The sequence below is a fragment of the Motacilla alba genome, chromosome 2, assembly GCF_015832195.1.
Source record: "Motacilla alba alba isolate MOTALB_02 chromosome 2, Motacilla_alba_V1.0_pri, whole genome shotgun sequence".
Taxonomy (NCBI): domain Eukaryota; kingdom Metazoa; phylum Chordata; class Aves; order Passeriformes; family Motacillidae; genus Motacilla; species Motacilla alba.
The window spans coordinates 52422097-52444106 of record NC_052017.1 but is presented as its reverse complement, the minus strand read 5'-3'; the positions used below and the strand labels follow the sequence as shown (position 1 = coordinate 52444106).

At 39.6% G+C, this 22010-nt stretch overlaps 1 protein-coding gene across 5 annotated transcripts in view; it reads right to left on the bottom strand.

The window, feature by feature from the left end:
* GLI3 (GLI family zinc finger 3) overlaps window positions 1–22010 on the bottom strand; it is a 206784-nt gene that overhangs the window by 77032 nt on the left and 107742 nt on the right. For all 5 annotated transcript variants that reach the window (XM_038125584.1, XM_038125572.1, XM_038125589.1 and 2 more), the window contains one exon: window positions 18301–18406. In XM_038125584.1, the coding sequence (XP_037981512.1) occupies window positions 18301–18406 (106 nt within the window). The remainder of the gene's footprint in view (window positions 1–18300; window positions 18407–22010) is intronic.

The window sequence follows — 22010 nt, the reverse complement described above, 5'->3', positions numbered from 1 at the left end:
TGCATGCACAGATCTTTACCTAGTACTATCTTGAAAGGATCACACATTCTTTCCACCAGCAGAAAAATCTGAGATACAGGGACTCCTATCACCTACTTTAGGCTTTGTTTTTGTAATTAAGCATTTTTACAAAGTCAGTTTTACAAAGAGGAAGATAGGATTGCCCAAATTCAAATCCTATCCCTTTCCTTGGTATTAATGGAACAGCTAATTTGAGGTGAAATATTGCTGTCTGGCTATGACTAGAGGTGTAAGTCCCTGGGTAGGTAAGCCAGCACAGAGCTTGTTTACTGTGGGTCCTTTCAACCACCCTCTCAATGCTCTACTGATGGGATTACAGGATCAGCCCAAAGTCCCTGAAACTGTCTTACATGGATTCATGTAAGTAACTGAGTTAGGAATTGAGGAGGTGGGATGGAAAGAAAAGAGGCCCAGTTCAGGGTGCTGGGGAGCAGCAAAGGCCAGCTGCTCCCTAAGAAAAGGAAAGCCAGGAGCCACGCATGGGCAATGCACTCCATGCCACCAGATCTGAGTGACCAGAGCCAGATGCGACTAACACAGTCAATCACGAGTCTGAGACAAGGCAAAGGGACAAACCAGGTCTGGGTTGGGGCAGTCAAGTGCAGAAGGAGACAGGGAAAAAGACAGGTCAGGAGACAAGTTAAACCACAGTTCTGAGGGCTCTATCCAGGACAGCTCGCTACAGGGCGGATCCTGAGCTCAGCCAGGAGCAGGACCACAAACTGGCACTACTTACAACATAGGCCAGGCCCCAGGGTACTCACTTGCTTTGGAGTGCTTGAACTGTTTTAATACATGCCAAAATATCTACACAGTGAAAACTGTCCCTGTTCTTCTATCTCTTGCAAGTGTGAAAACTACAGGAGGCCCCAGGGCAGAGTACAACCCCCCACTTGTCACAGGCATTCTTCAATAGTAATGTTTTCTGGAAGCAGATGTAAAGCCCCTCAGAACAGCCACAAAGGTCTGTGCCACAGGAAAATATGGACTACTATTTTTGAGGTTGATTTGGTGTTAGAGATCTGCCATAAATGGTTTCCAAATAACTTTAAGCTGTGCTTGGACAAAAACCTCTTCTAAGCACAACCTATCTTAAAAAAAAAAAAAAAAAAAGATTTAAGCTCTTTCTGATTTTAAAGGAAACTATAACTCCAGGACTGGAAATCTTAATGCCAAGTTTTGTCCTGATAAAATTTTAAATGGCTCTTTTATGAATCTGTTGAAAAATACATTTATATTGAAAACAGCAAGTGATCCTTAACTATAACATTGTAAATATGACACTGAGCTGAGGTTACAGATGGAACAATAATCTATCTCACAGAACAAAGCTTGTCAACGAAGTGGGATGAAATATTGTAACATAACCTAATTTATTATTGCCTTTTCATCCATCTTGTTATATTATGAACGTGTCAAAGTTCAAACCTCGATATTTAATCATTTAACAGTACGTTATTCAATGCTGGAGCAAGCATTGATGGCATAACTCTCATACCAATGATATCCACACTGTTTCTCTGATACCTGTTCAATTCAGTCCTGCCTGGAGAATTGAAAAATATTAAACTCATTAAACTGCCTATGATACTTTTCTTTTATATTTTTCTTTTTTTTTATTCCTGCAATAATCATCTGATATCTGCCCACAAAACATTAACACTTATTTCTAGCAGAACCTGGAAGATGAACAAACAAGGACTTTCTTGGTATGTGGTGACTCCTATTCTAAAGCATGTGGCTCAATTCCTTTGGTAATATCTCCCATGTTAAATTTCTATTGTTTATTTAATACTATAGCTGCTTATACAGACTGACCCTTCAGCACCAGCAGCCAACAACTGGCTAATAAAAGATTTTTGTATTAATAAAGTTGAGCTCTGAGATTTCAATGTAAGGAGATTGAGGCCAGCACTGAGCATTTTTCAAATGAAACCCACAGTTCTTTTCTCTTTTTACTTCTCATTGAATTGATAAACAATCAAACCTATAAATACATACCATAGGAAATCAATAATATAATTTTTAATACCTTTTTTTTCAGGAATTCCAGCTTCAAACAGGCACTCCGTTCCCCTGGAATCACTCACTACCTCAAAGCTGCTGTATCACATCCTTGGACTTAAGAAAACTAAGCAAGTAATTATGAACATTTAAAGAATTATTTGAATATAAGGAAATGTCAGAGCACACTTCATATAAAACAGCTCAACTGCTGCAAAAGAGTAAGCACTGTAAGCGATATTTTCTTAATGGTGGAAATGAAGAAAAAGGAGAACATGAGCATGTTTTTTAAGTCCTAAAACAAAAAAATCCTCTTCATTTCCTGTATAATTTTACATGTTTCAACACCTAGTGAATATTTGCTCACTTTTCCTCCAAAATTCACACTGGAACTGTAGTCAGCATAGGGAAGTAGGTCACAGAATCTGATTTGGTAGCAAACTTTCATTCAGTAGATACATGTCAAATAAATCATGAATGGTTCACATAAAAGCTAGATCAGGGTTTAAGGTAGACAAGCTCTGGTTTTGTTTCCATTATTTATCTGCTGTCCACCTTGTACAAGTTTGTTGTCCTCCTGATCCACTCTTTCCCCATCTTTAAAACTGTGGTAAAGCACTTGGAAAATGTTCAGTATCTACAGTGGGAAGGTCAAATCAAGAGATCCCATGTTACAAATATTTTCTCACTGAGGCAAGGACAATGCCTTACAAAATGCGTGCAGTTCTGGTATGTAAATTCCTAAAATATACAAATAACCTCATATGGGGTTAGAATAAAAAGTTTCTCCCACATAAAGTTAAAAGGCATCATTGCAGGAAAAAAAAAGGGGGGGGGGCACAAATGACTGTACAAGCGAGGTTCATGGTTCAGGAAATCTGCATGACAATTAGGCATTGACTGACAGCAAAAGAATATTACTCTGGTTCCCCTTTCCTTCTTTGGGAAGTGTTAACATTATGTAGTTACAGTTAAAAATTGACTACATTAATCAAGCACTAAATCCTTAGTCAGTGACTATATTCCTATTTTTCAACTGACAGACTGCCTGAACATAGACCCAGGTTTTTTACATACACTGCTACTTATAAGACTTTATAAATAACCCAACTATCAGCTTGTGGATTTTCTCAAGAATAGTTTATGCCATGAAAAGCAATGAATACTCATCCTGTTATTTAAGAGAATGCTGTTTATATAAGGTCAGCTGTAACATTGGTGACCTTCAGTCCACAGTAACATCTGTAGTGGCTACAGCAAGCAACTGCTGCTTTAGATGATACAGTCTTGACTTGGGAGTCTTGACACGCATTATTTAAATGTGTATGCTGACACAGTTTTGACTATTTAATTTCCTTCTTTATGAAAAATGTAAATAAAACTATCTACTGGCTGCCGGTACTTCTCAAGTCAAGTCCAGTCTTCTTACTCTCTTCCTCACATGCACCGGCCTCTCCTTTTCCTTTTCCTTCCATCCACCCACCACTGTTGCTGCCTCCTGGCACTGCTCTGAAACACTGTCCACGTAGTCTTTGCAATATAGAGCATCCCAGATTTCCTCTCCTTTCTCCAAATCCTTCTCAGGATGCTGCAAAGAAATCAGTGACTGGGGGAGGACTATATGCATTCCCCTGGTAATTTCTTTGCTTGTACAAAGGACACAAATATACAGAAATGTAACCAACAATAACTACTCCCTGCAAATGCCACTTGCCCATTCTAGGCTTCTACCACAGGTTATCTGGCAAATTTTGCGGCAACTACGTAAGCCTCCGAGTACCCAGCTTGGTGCCCCTCCTAGGCAGAACATCTCTGCCTCTGGCCACTTCATTGCCCAGTTTCAGGAAGCCAGAGCAAAGCTGTGAGACTGTAAATGGGGCAAAGGCACTCAACCCTGCTGAGGGAGAAGGGATAATCCCCAGGGCGAAGAAACAGCTGGGGCTGGTAAACCCTGAGGCCATTAGAGCTGACTCACCAGAGTTCATTTGCCAGAGACTGTGAGCTCTTCCTGGCAGAGCTCCTTATATTTGCACAACATTCAGCAGAGCTCCCATCCTGCACAGAGCTGTTGGACACTGCAGTAATGTCAACAGTAAATAAAAGTAATGCTAACGTGTGACTTCCATCTCTTGCTTCTGCTACAGCCTTATCCAGGCATTGCCTTATTTTGCTCAGCTTGCACAGAACCATAAATAAAGTAAGATCTTATACCTTCATAGGACAGCCCAACCTCAGCGCTGGTAAATTTTTCCTCTCCTGTCTTCAGCTGGTTCCAAGTTTACAGACTTGTAAATGTAATGTACTGATTTCTACATTAAAAGATGGAGTATAATAAAGCAATGTTGCATTTGATGCAGAAATCATCATCATGAATATAAAACAGATGCATAGGATAAGAAAGTTTTATTTTAATAAGATTGCCATGGATCTCCACACACTATTTCCCCTTCAAACTATGCTGCACCACAAAGTACAGCAGGAAAATCTAAAAGCTCTACAGCCAACTCATTATCTGTTGTTCGTAATAACAGAGTGGCAGTGAAATTGCCAACTGCATTCCTACAGCAAACTTTTCTGCTCTGCAATTCTCTTCTGATGCTCTAAAGGTGGTCCCACTTGCTATTCAGATTTTACCTTCCTCTAGGCTACAGGCAGAGCCTGACACCCCTTCCAGCCTTTAACCAGAGACACCATCATATCAGTATGTAGACATATATAAATCTGGACTGCGTTAATGCATTAATCCTTTCTTGCCTCCCTTGCCGCTCCTCTCCTCTCTCAGAAAAAGTGGGTCAAAGGAGTGTCAGAAGCTTTCTCACACTTAATGCTGTTAAGTCAGCTAATTGAATAAACATTTGTTTAACATTTGCTCCTATTTCACTAATGCACTGTGAGAATGAGAAGAATTTTATTCCCCTTCTTCCCCATCCTCCCCCTTCGTCAGGAGTGCCACTAGCTGTTATCGCAGTGACTAATGTGCTGTATGTGGCCATTATAGTCCTCAACTCTGAAATTACACCCAGGATGAACGATAGGCTCTGCCTGTATGCTGATTGGAGTTGGATGATGATTGATTAGAAGAAAGTCAGAATACGTAGCCATGCAAGAAGAACTGCACTAAGCCACAAGCTTAAACACTGAAGAGCATTTCACCAGTGGCTTCAGAGCTATTAGATGTTTTCAGATGAACAACATTTCTTACATCCAGGTTTGGGCATTTTATCTTTATTCTTTCAAATACTGAAATTGCTTGGATAAGAGGGTTATATATATTTTTAATATATATTTATATATATATATATTTATACACATTTCTAAGAGTAGCCTGAACTTTTAGAGGAAATTGAAGAGGCTTTGTGTCAAGTACAGCTAAATCCAGCCTTTCTATATCAAACCCCTGCTAGAAAATTACTGTGCAGATGATAAGGCTGAAAGATATAATAAAAAGTGACTCTACTCAATTTACACTGCAATATTGGTATGACTGAATATTTTTCATTCAGGTGACTGATAAAATCACTAAACTGTATTGCAGATAAATAAAGGAGGCTTCTGTCAAGAATAAACACCATTAATCATGAAGTCTCACCCTCTGAGTGGCTGTGCTATGCAACTGCACAAATGCACCATCACAAGTGGCATGTGACCCACTGCCTCCTTTCTTTCCCCAGCTCCCCGGTGAAACCATCATCTTAGGAAACTTTTCTGCTGCCTTTACAACATTTGGAAGCCCGGGAATGTCATTTCCTTTCAATTTTATACACAACTGCAACTGAAATAAATTTTAGTGGCAATACATTCAGCTGAAAATTGAACCCACAAGACAAAGTGAAGCCATGCAGACTGTGGCTGCATTGCTGTAAATCCAGCATTATAGTAAAAAGCTTGTGTTTAAACTGGTGAGGATGAAGTCTTTATAATTCTAAAGCTGAAACAAGTAGGAAATTTTTCCCCCAAGCCTTCTTCCCATTTTCTTCCAAACCCATATTTTCTTACTGGTTTTATAATTTAGTTTTGCTATTTCCAAATAGGTGCTGAGTTTCTCTTTGAACATACAAATATAAAATTTCTTAACATCATACCTCAGTTGAATCTGCAGGTCTCCTTTCAAAAAAGCAACTTACATGCTAAATAATGGACATGAGCTTAAAGAAACTTACCCAGCAAAAGCACAGTCATACAAAAAGAAAAACAGACAACTTAGGTAACCTTTTTGTAACCTGTTTTAGAGCAAGTGACGATTCAATAGTGGCCATGTTATTAAGCCAGAATGAAGCAGTGCCCTACACACTAATGAGGTTAAAAAATGTAGTTAGGTCTTCATGTTAAAGGCACTTAGCAAGCAGCCTGCTTGGCAAAGACCAACTGTGTTGGAGCAGAGGACTAATCACACAGGCAGGAATCAAATCGACTGGAAGAATTAGGAGACTTGCGGCCCCGAGGAATGTAATTCATGCAGAAAAGCAGTTGTCAGAGCGAGGCCAGGGAACTGTGTGGGAAGAAAGCAAAATAAACAGCTCAACAAAGAAAACAAAGACACTCAAATAGTGGCTTTTCTAGTGCTTGAGTACACTGAAACTTCAGTGGGTGCCTATGACAAAAAACTCATCAAAGACAACCCCTATAAAAGCAATATACCGGTAAATAGTGAACTGGTTCAAAAAACACTCAGAAAATGCCCGTAGACCTTTAAAGATAACCTTGGCAGGACAGAGAAAGTACACATACATACATGTACGCATGACTGGGAGAAGAAGAAAAACAACCAAATGGTACAAAGCTAAGAAAGTTGAAATGGTTTCTACAATTACTCCTCATTTTTCTCTCTACCATTCGCAGATGAGAAGAGGATGAAGTCTGCATGTAGAGTGCTCCTGCCTGTGTGCAGCAATACTCTCTGTGAAAAAACAGCATTGCTAATTAGGATCCACTCCCACAGCATGAGAACCAGATTACTGCATCCACCAGGGGGATAATCTGACCAGAAGGAAGATCTTGAGGCTTGTCCTCAATCTCAAAAGAACTCATGCGCAATTCATGGGAAGTTTTTCTCATGATGGGTATGACCCATGATAGTTAAATTAAATTTTGAAATCAGCTGATATATGAATGTCACAAACACTTTGTTCTCTTGAAAAACAATATTTTTAATTAATGTGTTATTACTCTCATAATTTAGTGGGTTTTTTTTTTATTTTTAGAGAATGAAGCTTTTATCACTTTTAGTACTTCGGAGCCTTTCTCCTCATCTCTTTCATTCACTTATGATCTGTCTAAACCCTCCCTACCTCAAACTCAAGAATGCTATGTTCACTATTGGTCCAGCAAATTTTAGCTTCTCTTCTTCCCTTAACTCCTTCCACCCATTAAGGCAGGTGTTCCTTCTTCTGGAAAAGCACCTGAAAATTTTCTCACATTACTTCAAGTGAACACTGTCCTCAACATCAGTTCTGTGATGCTAAGAAACACTCTTTTCCCAAATTCAAAACCAAACAAAAACAAATCCTCTCATTTCCAGTGCCTGCTGTAAGACACATGCACAATATTACAAAACTGTGGTTTGTGGAAGAAAGAAATTATTTTCTTTCATTCTTTTATATAAGAAAATAATAACTACACTGTTAGTAACAAAAGAGAAATACAGGAACTGAATATTTCTCCTATTGCACTTGCTACGCATATTTGCTTGTGAAGTGAACATTTGACTAAAATTCTAACTTTACAGGACTACAGTCCTGACAAAACAGTGATATGAAGGTTCAGCATTAATAATTTCTGTTGAGGTATGGTTGGATTTGCTTCAAACCTCTGTACTATCATCAACAGACAGCCCAAAATTGATATTCACAGGGATTAGTGACTGTTACTGAATAGAGTATCAGCTAGAATTTCTCATCTAAAACTACATGCAGCAGAAAAAAAAATAGATTATACAAATCTACAGAAACTCCTGAATAAAATACTACATATATACATTTCTATATAAAACACACAGATTATTTTCTGATACCCATTTTCCCCCCCTTTCCCCTAGACAAATACATGATGTGGGAAGAAAAGCCATTTTGAGAGTGCACCTGAGTGACAATATCAGCTGTACAGTACATATTTATGCTGTACCCAGGACTGGAGTCAAGGGGTGACCTTATGAAAACACGACTTCCAAGCTTCTCCCGTCCTCCAAACACCACCTCAAACAGCAGGTGTGCAAGTCACAGATCAGCACCAACAATCATGAGAGCAGTAGGATTCACAGGTATATGAAGCACCACTTACATCAAAGGTGAATTCTGCTAAGGTAAAAGGGGGGCAGAAATATATTCTGCTAACAGCCCCTTCTGATATTTTCTGTGCCAGTAACAAAGGTCCAGGTATGGGAGCTGGCTGAAGTGCAACCAGAGAAGATCAGGATAACACTCAGTTCTCATGCCAGGCTGAGAAGTCTTGTCTCTGTTGGGGCCATCTTTTTGATCTTGCAAGCACTAAAAGACATTTTGCCACTACATAGTCCACAGTACAAGCTAGTCCTAACAAATGGTAAATATATGATGGCTGGAAAACTATATCCATCAGAAGAAACAAGAGAGAAATTCCTCACACTGCTATTCTTGTTCTATTTATGGAAAAACTGGAGTTAAAAAGCATTTCCCAGGCAAAGCTGTAACTTTGAACAACAAGCATAAAGGAAATTAATATTCTGGCTGCATACTTTTTTTGAAAAGTAGTAAATTCAGTTTTGAAATCTTTGAGGTAAATGCATTATCTATATGCAGGAAGCATTATTAGTTCTCTAAACAGAGTAGGTAGCCGCATAAATGAAAAGCCTAAGGGGAACAACCTGGCCAGCTTGGAACACACCTGCACAAGGTACACATTTGCTCCCTCAGCATCTCTGCAATTCAATCTAACCACAGGAGAAGAAACACAGTTCCCAGAAAAGGTGTCAGGAAGGAAGTCTGATGTCCAAAGAACAAGCAAGGCAAACCAAGACAGAGGCAGGCTACACAAGCTTTCTTGGTACTGTCTTGATGATATACGCTGATAGTGATCTTCCAGGGTAAAGCAGAGAACACCTGATTGCCCCTGGTCATTCAGCTACTGATCTCTCTGCCAAATCTGTCTACAGTGTTGTTAAATGGGGCTATTTGCGTTGGTGGCCTCTATAAACTGGACTAGACTATCAATCTTTTCTTCCACGGGCCAGTGGAAAAGGCATGATAAATCTAGGCTGAATTTCAACAGGAGATACAGAACTGAAAGATGTGTATCTTTAAAGAGATAGCCACTTAAATCTGATATGTTTAGAAATTCTCCCTTATGTGAAATACTCCCTAATTTTCTGTTGATCCTTAACACCAATGGTCACAACACCTCATAAATAATGCTTTCAAGAAGATGATAGGTTAATTAACTCCTTCAGGAGCTTTGTACTCCTGTCTCATGGGCTGCAGGATGTTTGCCTCTGTGTCTAACCTCTGCAGAGCCTCTAGAAAATTGCCAATGCACCTATAAAGCTCACCATAAATGCAGTCGTAATCTATTGTAAATTCAGACCTACACATTTGGTGCTGGAAGGGATTAACCACCTGCTCTTTTCAGTGGCAACTTCATAGGGCCCAGCTTCAATGTAAACATTACTCTGAAATAGAGTCCCAAGCCATTTCTTGGTCATGCATCGTCAAAGTAAAATCAAACAAAATAACATTTGTCTTTAAATTGTTTTCTCTATTAATCAATAACATCAGTCATCAATGATAGCTCAGCCTGGCCTGAGGCACAGTGATGAAAAACCCACTGAACACAAAACTCAACACTTTCAGTGAAATTAAGGTATCATTAGGGTTTTTATCTAGCATCACACAACACAGCATATGCAAGGGACAGCTAGTTAGTCTCCTGCACCTCAGAAGCACAGCTTCAACAGCCTATGTTTTGTTACAGATATGTAAACAAATATAGACTTATACACACACACACACATATATATACAAAATATAGTAGGATGAGTAGGTGGTGCCAAAAACAAGGTGTTAATTTAACTTCTGTTTTTTCATCCTTTGGGAAAGAAAAGGTGTCAACTACATTCAATCCCTACTCCAAGATTCTAGGACTTGATGTCTTTGTTGGGGGAGGATGGAGTCTAAGTCAGGGAAAGATAGTGTGAGAGTGTGATGAAGATGCTCTGTGTTCCTAAAACACATGCTACTCATCACTCACATTTCTTGGACTTCATACCTACTCTAACTTTAGGGAACTTCCAATTCACAACACAGGAATCTCACAGGTACACCTTAAAAAAAGAAAAAAAAGAAAAATCCCCACTAAGACTGTAACATTTCAGCTCTCTTTGAAGCAAGATTTAACATGAGTGGAAGAATTGTGCTGAAAAAAAAAGAGTCTGTCACAGTCCAGTACCTCACAGGCTACTGCAACAAGTTTGACAGCAGCCTCTATAGAGTTGGCTTGCTTCTGGTTCACTGCACGTGAATACCACAGTCAATATCTGCTCACTCAACTAATACTGCTGACTACAGCACAAAGAACACAGGAATTTTGTCCAAGAAACCACAGGCTCAGAGCCTTTGAATGTGCACTATATTTAGAGCTTGCATTCTTTGCAGCTGATAACAGAATGAGATAATAGAAATTTCAAGCAGCAGAACTCAAGCATTGCAGCTATTCTATATATTTTTGTTTAAATGTTAAATTAAGGTAATGAGCTACATGTTCTCAAAGGCTTTGCCATTGAACTTTTTTTTCTAAGCATTTTGTTAACATTTTTACTCTAATTTTCCATCTTACTCAGGCTCTGAGTAGTTCCTTGCATTAGTTTTAACTGCAGAGATCTAAAATTACTCAGTCCATGACAAATGCAAGCAAAGATATTCACCCTGTTATGTAAAGAGGATACATGCACACACACACACACACACACACACACACGCATACAAGTTTGCACACTTGTATACACATCTGCTCACAGCAAGCACCCAAACAGCTTGAAATCATGTCTAGTTATTCCTCAGTTTACAGAAAAATGTTACATAGAACAGTGACCTGAGGCATAACTTTGCTGGCCATTCTTTTTGCTTCCATCATCCCTTAATTCACGCTGGTTTGAAAGCCCGCCTTAGGGAACCACTTCTCACTGGCAGCCAAGAATTCATCTAAGGACTGTTAACTGTCCAGATGGGGTAAATCAGCTAAGTGGCAGTGCTGACGAGGGCTGATAGACACCTCACTGCCTATAAACCTTGGAACTGCTCCTCTGCAACAGCATAATTCATAAAAACCTCCTAAAGAATCCCTTTTGCTGGACCAGGCTCCACCAGACAAACCTGTGCCTCTCTATGTATCAGGTGGGGAGGAGGCAACCCCTCCCCTTTAGACCATCGGGGGACTGTTCCCGAGGGCTTTTCCCAATTTTTCCTCCCCCTGCATCACACCGGCAGGATGCCCTGTGCATTGTTGCTACTGCGGTGCTGAAGAGAGGTGGTCAGCCAGCTGCCAGCCACTGGCAGCATGTCTTGCTCATCAGGGCTGGGGGCTGCTGCTACTCGAGTGCTTTTCTCAACATTAAAAAAAATCAAAAACATGAACCAAAGATTTGGGGGAACTTTCAACCAAGGATTTCCAACAAAACAAACCACTACATTTTACAAGCTCTTCCTTCTACATTAAAAATCTCACCAAAATTTTCCTCTAATTTCAATTGCTGCAACTCCCCCAGACAGCCCAAAATCAAGCCGGCTGTATAAAAAGAACAAAGAGCCTCTGTTAACGCAATATTTATCTGCTGCTATTGTTTGTCCTTTATAAATCTGTAGTTCCTTGGCATTACAATTAGCTACTCCAGAGAAAATGATTATGTCACAAAGTATTATCCACCACAGAAACAGATGAATGATGTGAACCAAATGTAATCTGGTGTGTTTAGAGGCAATTCTGTTGACTTTCATGTAAATGTGCTGGCTTAAAATGGGGATGGATTTTAGCAGTGAATCCTTATTTGATCTAAAATTTATTTTTCAGCAGAAATTAAATAAGATAGTTTTTCCTAAATACTGATTTTTCCTAGAAGAGAGAGAACAAATCAGTGAGAAATATAGAAGAGTTGAATTGACTGTGCAGTAACTTCAGACTGCAGTTTACCTAAACAAATGAATGTAACAACTTACGTGAAACAGCTACATCAAAAATATTTAACTATTTTTATCCACATCTTAACCATCTTTTTTTCCTTTAAAAGTTAGCTCAGAATGAAAAATTTAAGAGAAACATTTATCCTTTTTTTTTCTGCAATTCAATATATGCCACTACTAATTTGCTTCCCAAACTTTTTGCACTTTCAGATAGTTTTTAAAAACACTCTGTTTCTGAAGCTACTCTGCAAGCATTACAAAGCTAATGAAGGAGAATTTACATTCTGCAAATCTTAAGGTAAATACTACAATATAAGAATGAACAGCTGAACAAAACACTGATTCACTATTTTAAATGACGCAAAACTATACACTGAGTGAGACACCACAGTTTTAGCCTAGACAGAAGCTTCCTATTCCCAAGCTTTGTATAAGGTCTGGCACTGAAAGAAAACTATCTGCTGAAGTTTATGTGTGGGCATCTGGCCCTGGTATTTTACTTCCCTGAATAATCACTAAGGAAAGAGGCTGCTTGCAGAGCCTCCAACATGCATATCTGTGGCATATAACAAATTCTGTATAACCTTAACAAGTCGCCAGACCATGCCGATTCCGCTATAAAAATCCTCCAGGCTATGAGCAGCTGCTTATTCTGCACGCTGCACTTCACTTCCAGAGACAGGTTTCTTGGGGTGTTTCACATTTAATACAAGATTTCTTCCTGTTTAAAGGAAATACTTTCACGGATGATTTTGGGAAGCTGTAACTACAGTCATCTTTTCATGTCCCAGGAGCTTCTCAGTCTTTCTTCTTTGATGGCTCCTGGCTAAACCATAAAACCCATTCCAAGTCTTAAAGTAATTAAAGCCAATTCAATGAGTGATGTTTTTCATGCTGGGTGGGGCTCTCCTTCCCACTGTGAAAGGATCAATGAATGCTCTGACAAGCTGACAAACTCCTTGCCAAGTCTACAGCTTAGAGGTACACTGAGGTAAAGCAGCAGGTAAAAGATTTAAGAGGTTTAAACACTCAGATTTTAAAAAATAAATTAGAGCTTAGAAATGAAAATGAAAAGAAGAATCATAACGTCAGGGGTAAGGCTGGGAAAACATAAACATGCTATCAAATGTGTGACTAGCAGTTTCTCTCATAATCAAGGATATGCTTTAATCTTCTCATATTTAGGCATCCCCTATTTTGCTGCATAGTCCAAAATCAGATGATGATGAAAGCTGAGCGTCCGGGCCTGACTTGGCTTTTCTTTCCACCCTTGTGTAACTGATGTGTGTATAAACTACATATGAAATAACATATTTAAGAATCAGACTCCCTTTTTATTAACTTGGAGCTGACTGCAAGCAAAACACATAGTTTGGTTTAGTACCAGACCATTGAGAAAGTTCAAAATATCTGTTCAAGGCATTCATGTTAGGCACATGAACGGTTATCTGCACGTTCATCATTTCAGGGCATAAGACTGCCAAACTTGCTAGTCTCGATCAGCAGTTAGGAAAAAAAAAAGGAAGCTCGGAATATTATTGATCCTCGGAAGCTAAAATACACGAGCTGTACCATGCAACTTCCTCCTGGCAAAGGCATTCTGCCCCGACTGCAAGCATATGGGTAGCACCTTCCCTTAGATTTACCTGCTCACTCTTCCTCATGTGTAGTCCAGAGCTAAGACAAAAAGGGATGGCAGAAAGAGATGGAGACTAAATGGATGAGTATTTTCGAACATGCATGATGCATCTTGTAATGCATTCAGCCCTGAAACTTCAGCTTTCCACTGGCCTCCTGCAACACATGCATTTACCACTCTGAGACATACACAAGCCACTGCCCCACAGCCATTCCTGATATTGCCACTGCTGTCTCCTGCCTCACCTCTGCAGGAATGTGCTCCCTCCACAGCCACAGTAACAGTGCCTGAAGGTATCAGGATAGGTCACCTTTAGAGGCTGTCCAACTCAACCTTGAAATGAAGCATACCGGGAAAAACCTACTGATTCAACTTGATTGAAGCATGGGAATGAATGAATGGCCAAGAACAGTAGCTTCCTAAATCGCTGAATTTAAATTCATCAGTAGAATTTTGCCTCTGCCTTAGGAGCTTTTTATTTAAATTAACAAATAAAACCTCTCATCCTAGCTAAGACAGATTTTAAAACTTGTGGGACTATGAAGTTATTTACACTTGCACTGTCATAAAAATAGACAAGACATCCTTCTTCTTCTTCTGTTCACTGCTAATAACTCTCATTCCAAACAAAGACATCAAGCAACTGGAAGAGTTAGCCAATAAAAAAATTTTTGATTTGGATCTTGAAGAATAATAGCATACTCATGGTATTAATTTCAAATAAACACTCTCATAAGTAGCATGATTTTGAATTACTGCACACCAACCAGAGAAGCCACCACACTCTAATGGATGACCTAGAAGAGATCAAGGGCCAAAACAGACATAAGCTTCAGCTCCTCCTTTAATACCATAATTTAGAAATCAGTTTTGGAAATTAGAAAAAAGCTGGACAAAAACAACAAAGAAAAACAAAGCAAGGAATGTGATCACTAAAGCCATGCTTCTTTTGGTTTGTTTTAATTGTATGGTGTTTTTCACATCATTTAACCTCCTAGTTCAATGTAAAGTAGCAAAACTGAATTGCAGTTTACTGGATTTTTTTAAACTGAATTTGAAAAAACACAGTAATAAAAGGAAAACACAAGCCCCAGCCTCAAATCTGCCATTCATCCCTTGCTGCTAAAGAACAACTCAAGTTTCATACATCTTCCTGAAGTATAAACAAGAGATGTACTGTAGAAATTCCAAGATAACTACACAGTCCTAACAGGTTTTGGTAACACAAAGTGACACATCTCAGTACATATTCATATGGGTTGGGGGTTATTATTGGGCTGTAATTGCAGTTGTTCTAACACGTAATAAGCCATGGCTAGAAAAACAAAGGCAGGTTAATTTGTGATTTCCTCTACTCATTCAGAGGCAAATTAAGTGTCAAACAGCTAATACAGAACATATTTCATTTTATGAGATTTTAATTTAATTCTGCACCATATCGTTGATGCCTTAATGTAGGGTGGTTTATCTAAGAGGAAGAGCAATTTATAAACCTCTTTCAATTGAAATCTTTAATGATAGGATACGATAGCATAATTACAGCAATGCCTGCTAGTCCTACTATACATAAGCATCTGTCAGGAATTCCATCATAAACATAAACCCTTATTTAAAGGGTTTATAACTGAAATTATAAAATTTGGCTCCAGGCGGAAATTTGGGATGCAACAGTTCTGACCATCAGCAATCAAACTATAAGAATCACACACACACACACACACACACACGCATATATATATATATATACACATACATACACCTTTTTAGAGCTGCAAGTACATAAGAGCCCTGTAACATCTTTAAAATTCCTGCTTTCTTTTTTCTTTTTCACTTAGCCAGTGTTCAAAATTATGTGCAGACACTGCAGGTACCATGCAGACAATGCCCTCCTCCCATTTTTTCTGCACTTGTATTATACCTAAACTAATTCCACTAAGGCTTGACAGGTTTTGGAACCTATTTCAAGGAGCTTGGACATTCCTTTTTAAAAATTTTATTTTTAATTTATATGACATACACACATTTGAGAGTACTACAAAGATAAGGAGAAAACCACTCATACAATGAAGTTATTGTTGAAGCTGTAGGTAAACATTTGCTTCCTGACTTCTTTCTTGCCATTTTCTCTCAGAATTCTCAAATACCTTCTGAATTCAGTTCTTTCTTCTTTTTTCTTTTTTTTTTTTTTTTTAATGGGTACTAGGACCGCAGTTCAAGTAATGGCTCCAAATGATCCCAGGTGATCCTAAGTGCTACTAACACCCATCTCTGTAAACTTGCAAGAAAACCACCGGGTGCCCACCTAACATGTATATACATTAATATATTTTCCCGAAAACTGCAAAACATTGACAAACCATAACATCTACAAAGATGTTGAAGTCTAAATGATTTTTTTGGAAGTTGCTTAATTGCCTATTTATATTTAATTACACCAACCACAACAGCTTCAAGTGTCCACTGCAGCTCATCATTCCAGGTGACACAAACCAAATGAGCAAAAGAATCAACAGAAGTTAATGGGGAAAAATGGCCAAAATAAGGGCAATTTTGAGTTTAAACCTTGGGCTGATATCAGAGTATATTTCTAAAGCAGCTGCCTGCAGCCATCACATCGGGCTAACACCTCCTTGCCTCAGCAGGGCCCAGCTGAATTGCCACTTAATCAGGGAGCAGGGGTGCACAGCAGACAGCAGGGCACCTTTGCATAGAAGGAGCATGATTTTGGGGTCAGAGGGGACTACCCCTGAATGCCAAACAAGGTATGAAAGAGGCAGTTCCAACATCTTTTGGGGCTCTTACAGAAGTCGTGGCACTGAGAGCAGTGTAGACTGCTAGTCCTCATTTCCCACTGTCACCCAAAGCAGGTAACACTGTTCTACACATCCAAAAGCCCTGCTGCGTGCTTGGGGTGCCATGCTGTGGACTGGGTACATGGGACTGAGGCTCCAGGGAGGCCTCAGCTCAGCAAATGCAGGAAGGATCCCACATGACACAGACTTCCAGAAGCATCTTCCAAGCTGGTAGGCAGTATTTGTGTCTTGGATGATGGTCCTCTGCTAATGCAGGTTAAAACTCCCTACCCCATCTGCCCAATACAACAAGAAAGGCAAATTCCCCACTAGCTTCAGAATGAGCAGGATCATCTCCCCCAGCTCCCAAAAACATCCATCCATGTACAATATTGACTGCAATGCAAAATCTAGGATGACCCTGTAATGACTGTCTGAGCCTGCCACCTTCAGCTTACAACAGTATTTAGCAGCAAATTTAAGCATGTATTTGAGTGTACTTTATTATGTAGATTGTGGTGTAAATGGTGATGCATCTGAAGAACCCTGAGGAATAAATCACAAATTTCTGTGTTCTCTCTTTCTATAAATACCCACTTTTCCTCTAATGCCCAAGAAGACTGCAACACAGATTTATTACATACCTCCAGGCAAATTTGCTCTGAAATTACAATCCAGTAATAGAAGACTGACCCAAAAAAACCTGTTAGTAAAATATTGTGTGTGTACTTTGGCATGTAGTTAGGATTGTTAATATCAATTAATTCTGCTCACAGAGGAGGACTTGTTTTAAAACAACTTCATTTTTCTTCTGCATGTATGTAATTACACAGCTGTAACTAATAGCCATAGAAAAGCAATCTGCCATCTAAACAACTAGCATTATTCTTCAAAGTATTACTTGTGCTTTTCTTCTTGTATTTCCTCAGTGTGAGAGGTGATTAGTAGATATGATTAAATGTATACATCAAGCCTTTTAGTGAAGTACCAAGCCCTGCTTTTCGGCTCCATTTTAAATGGTATTTAGCAGTTTTCTGGACACATCTACTGGTTTATTCTGCAATGCTGATACCTGTCTCCCCATATGGAATAAGATAAAATTTATTTCTACAGGATTTCACCACTACCACCCTTTTCTATGCATGTTATCACTGGTATTCATTTCTTTTATCTTTGTGTAAACCATGTGCTCTATCACATTTGCCATTTTGTTTGGATGACATTCCCATCAATCAACCGATTGCCTATATGTGCACACAACAGGGACCAAGAAAATTTACCAAAAATTTCATTATGCTTCATAGCAGTCACTAGGGAAGAAAACCAACCTAATGGTTGTTTTGTAAACAAACCTTTGGCACGAAAGGAAATTTTAGCCATGAAGAATACCAAGCTTAATACAGATTAGATACATGTTTATCTGGCTGTATTTCACAGGGCTCAGCACTTTTTAATTTAGCCTTTATAGAACGACATAATACAGAATAAATGTCAGCAAAAGACATAGGTAACCTTTGCCAGCTACCTATTATAATAGGAATTCCTCAAGCACCAGCATGGGTTTTGCTTTATGAACCTCAATGCTTTCCGAAAGTAAATCTCACACTTTGGAAAGTCCTTCAGGTACATGGTTTCAAGCATTGCAAAGGTTCATGTATTTGTCCATTCTTTCAGGAACCAAGGGGGAACACTGAATACTCACACATGCAGAGGAGGAATGGGAGATGGTTCGTAATGGTAGCGTCCCTCATGATGTCTTGCATCAATTGGTACAGGAGGGTGGAATGCTGGAAAAAGGTGAGGAGGATCTGAAAAAACAAGCGAGGTTCCCAGATCTGAGTATCTCCAATGATTCTTTAAAAACAACATTCATAAAGACAGAACAGATACTGAAAAGCATGTGTTAAGAGTGCTATGACTTAGGGGTCACAATTTCCTTCCATGCTGCTATTGGTCAGGTCTGTCTGAGAGAATAATTTGGCCCACAGTGTTTGCATGAATATGTATTTACTAATTTTAATATTCTCTTTTTATAGCTTAAATGGAAAAGGGCATTAAAAAAGTCTTTAATAAATAATTATGTGCCCATATGCGAAGCACCAGATCAAAAGGACCATCACAGCTTTCATAAGCATTCCTGATTTATTTATTTTGTATTAAAACAAGAAAAAAAAATCATCCCAGGAAAAAAAGCCTAAGCAGAGAATACAATGCAATAAAAACATATATCCTCAGAGATGTACACACAGTCCTACAACAGAAAGCCAAACAAGTGACATGCTGAGAAATGTAAGTAAAACTGGAGTAAATTAGACAACGATGTTCGAAGGCAAATGTGACTGGGAAAGGCCATATTGGAGATGTTTAACTGCACCACAGCAATGGCTCAACCTGGAGTAATGTGTGTGAGGACGGAGGGATTCAATTCATACCCAACTCTTAAAAAGGAAGGGTACTTTCTTTGTACCCATGATTGGAGACCCAGGCATTCATGGCTGCAGTAAGCTCCCCTGCTCTGTGTCCTCCGTGGCTTTCACAGGATGGGGGATTCTGCAGCTGTCAGAACTCCTGTTTCCCCGCTGCTTCCAGAGAGCCTCAGAGATAGGCTGACAAAAGGGGGAATGCGCCCCTGACACCTCATGGGCTCTGCCCTGAGGAGTCGGGCACCAGCACACCCTCCCCACAGCTTCTGCAGCCAGACTGCCCCCCAGCTTCAAGGGGCACAGTTCACACAGACCACAGCTGTCCTCACCAGCACACCGCTGTGATCTGCGTGCCTCAAAATGTTACATGCTGCTCACCACTGCCTCCCAAATGCTCACAATTGCAAGGAAATGTTAAGCACCTCCAGCAGCATGAAACGAACTGATCCTGCACAATCATTACCCAGTTGCCACTTTGGGTGATGTCATGTGTTTATCTGACACCAAAGGCTGAGAAATACAGACATTAGGTCATGTCATGGATTTACTAAAATGCTCCTAGAAAAAAAGGAAACTTCAATGGTGTACTGGTAGTAAAACTAATTCTACTCCAGTTTTGCCCACCAGCTCTTGAAAGTATCTTTTCTTCGTATGTCCCACCTTTCCTGTTCATCAAAATGTAAATTTCCTCTTAGATGATATTATTTGTGAAAGCAGTTCCCTGGTCTCAACTAGACATGGTTAAAAAAAAAAAGGCATTTTCCTCATCATGATTTTAAAAGTTGGGTTGCTTTATTATTGCATTTTGAAGTGCGGGAAGAATGAGAGGAACAAACCTCATTGTCCTGAGGGAATTCACACAGGGGATGAAGGGGACATAATTTCTGAGGAAATATTCACAGTATTTCAAGAAAGCCTGGAAACATCTGACACAGACTGTCCAGTTACACAGTTTTATTTTGTGAAAGGACATCAGCATGTGACTAGCCACAGCACATTTCAGCCATTTACTGACTTAGGCACCATAAATGAAAAATAATTGTGGCTTATGATGTAAGCTGGGAGCTCAAACTCACAATATTCTTAATTCTGACTCTGCTGCACCAACTGGACCTTGGCACGCAATCTGTTATGAGCTTCACTCCCCATGCCAAGCACTCATGGTCTCCAATGGAGGTAAAAAAATGAGTCACAGATGATTGGGAACACACTGCCATTGAGTGGAGGATGCTTGCTGCCACCTCCTGAAACACATTCCCCAGCAGACACCAAAGTGAAGGGGAAAAGGGACATGGGAAGTATGTTTTAGCACATCTCCCTGCCTGCCCTCTTCCCTGCTAAACTGGTATTTGACTATAGCACTATAGCAGCATAAGCCAAAGGGAGGAGGTTTGAAAGCAGATGTCTAGCATTTTACAGTATAAAGTCTGCCACCATTTTTTCAGCAAAAAAGGAAGTCACACCCTCATAAGTGCACAGGCAAATCCTCCTCTGCCCTATGTGTCTCCTTCAAAAAGTGAGTTTGAAGAACAGAGGTAAGACCACAGTGATTTTGCTACCCATATTCAGGATGTGGTAAACCTGGCCAAAACATGAAATCCCACTCAGGATGCCAAGCCTCCTCACTGTCCCACTGTCACCCAGCCTGAGCGCCTACCCATTAAAAGCAGTCCGAGTAATTATGCAGTGAAACACCATTTGACTCTCCTCAAAGTCTAATTTAATTTCCACTGAGAAATGGAAACTTAGTATTAAACAATCCAAAAAAAAAGGTATTTTTCTCTGTGGGGTTTATGCAGTGCAGATCATCAACAAGTTTTATTTATGCATGGGCTATAAATCTCCAAGAACATCTTTTTGAGTCCTCTCACATTAAGCGCCTTTGTATATCTTGGTTCCATCTTGTTTGTAGTTTCCATCTGGGAAACAGCCATACTCCATCATGGCACAGGGAGCTGTCTCTGTCAGCCCTGAGCCGTCCAGAGCAGAGCTGCATATCAAACCCCAACATAATTATCCATCTCACAGTTTATTATTTACACATGAGCAATACAGCTGGTGAACATCGTAACTCAAGTGTATGTGTAATAAGTTACTACACTGTAGCCATCTCTTGTTGCAACCCTTAAGAAAAACCACATGATGACTTTTCCAAAGTCAGGCTAAAACTGCTGAAGCAGAATAAAGTGCCACTAAACCTGGCTACCTCCTATTTATCATACAATTGCCTGACTGATGGTTCCACAAACCAGCTGCTAAGTGCTGTGTACTCTACTGTCAGCAGACTAACATGCTAAATGGGAGACAGGGAGAATAATGTACAGAACTAGAGAACTGGTGGAGTCAATTTCATAGATGGAAATCAAATCCTGCCATGTTGGGTCAGCCCTCAGCACAAAAGTAGCTGGCAAATTCTACGTGCTTGGGGGCCCAAGACCACTCCACTTTGAAAAGCCCTGAATATTTATATGGAAAGACTTTGAGATCAGAGAGCTGCCAAAGCACCCATCATCCAGGGCTTCACTTGGAATTCACTTGAAACTGCATAAAATGTAATTGGTTGACATGTACTTATATGGAAATAGATAATAAGTTTACAAAGCAGCAACTGAGGCTGTAGCCAGTCTCCCACTGACTTTTCATATCCCACCCAGTAACTATTTCATTAAAGGCACCATCAGAATATTAACAGCATGTTCTGCCACAATTACTGATACTGTAGGTAAGTAAAAAGTTGAGTGAGACTAGTCAGGCTAGAATTGAATCTGAACCTATCTGACTCACAGTTGTTTGTGCAAGATGCTTTATCTATCTAGAAAACCGGGGGAAAACTCAGTGTCAGACAGGATAGCTGCTCTGACTACGTTTTCATTAATTCATTTAAACTGTGAGGAAAAAAATCTCTTACCTTCAGCAAGGAGAAACTCCTCTCACCAAAACAAATCCACAAAATCTAATTTCCTATTCTGCTAAGGACATTACTTCTTAC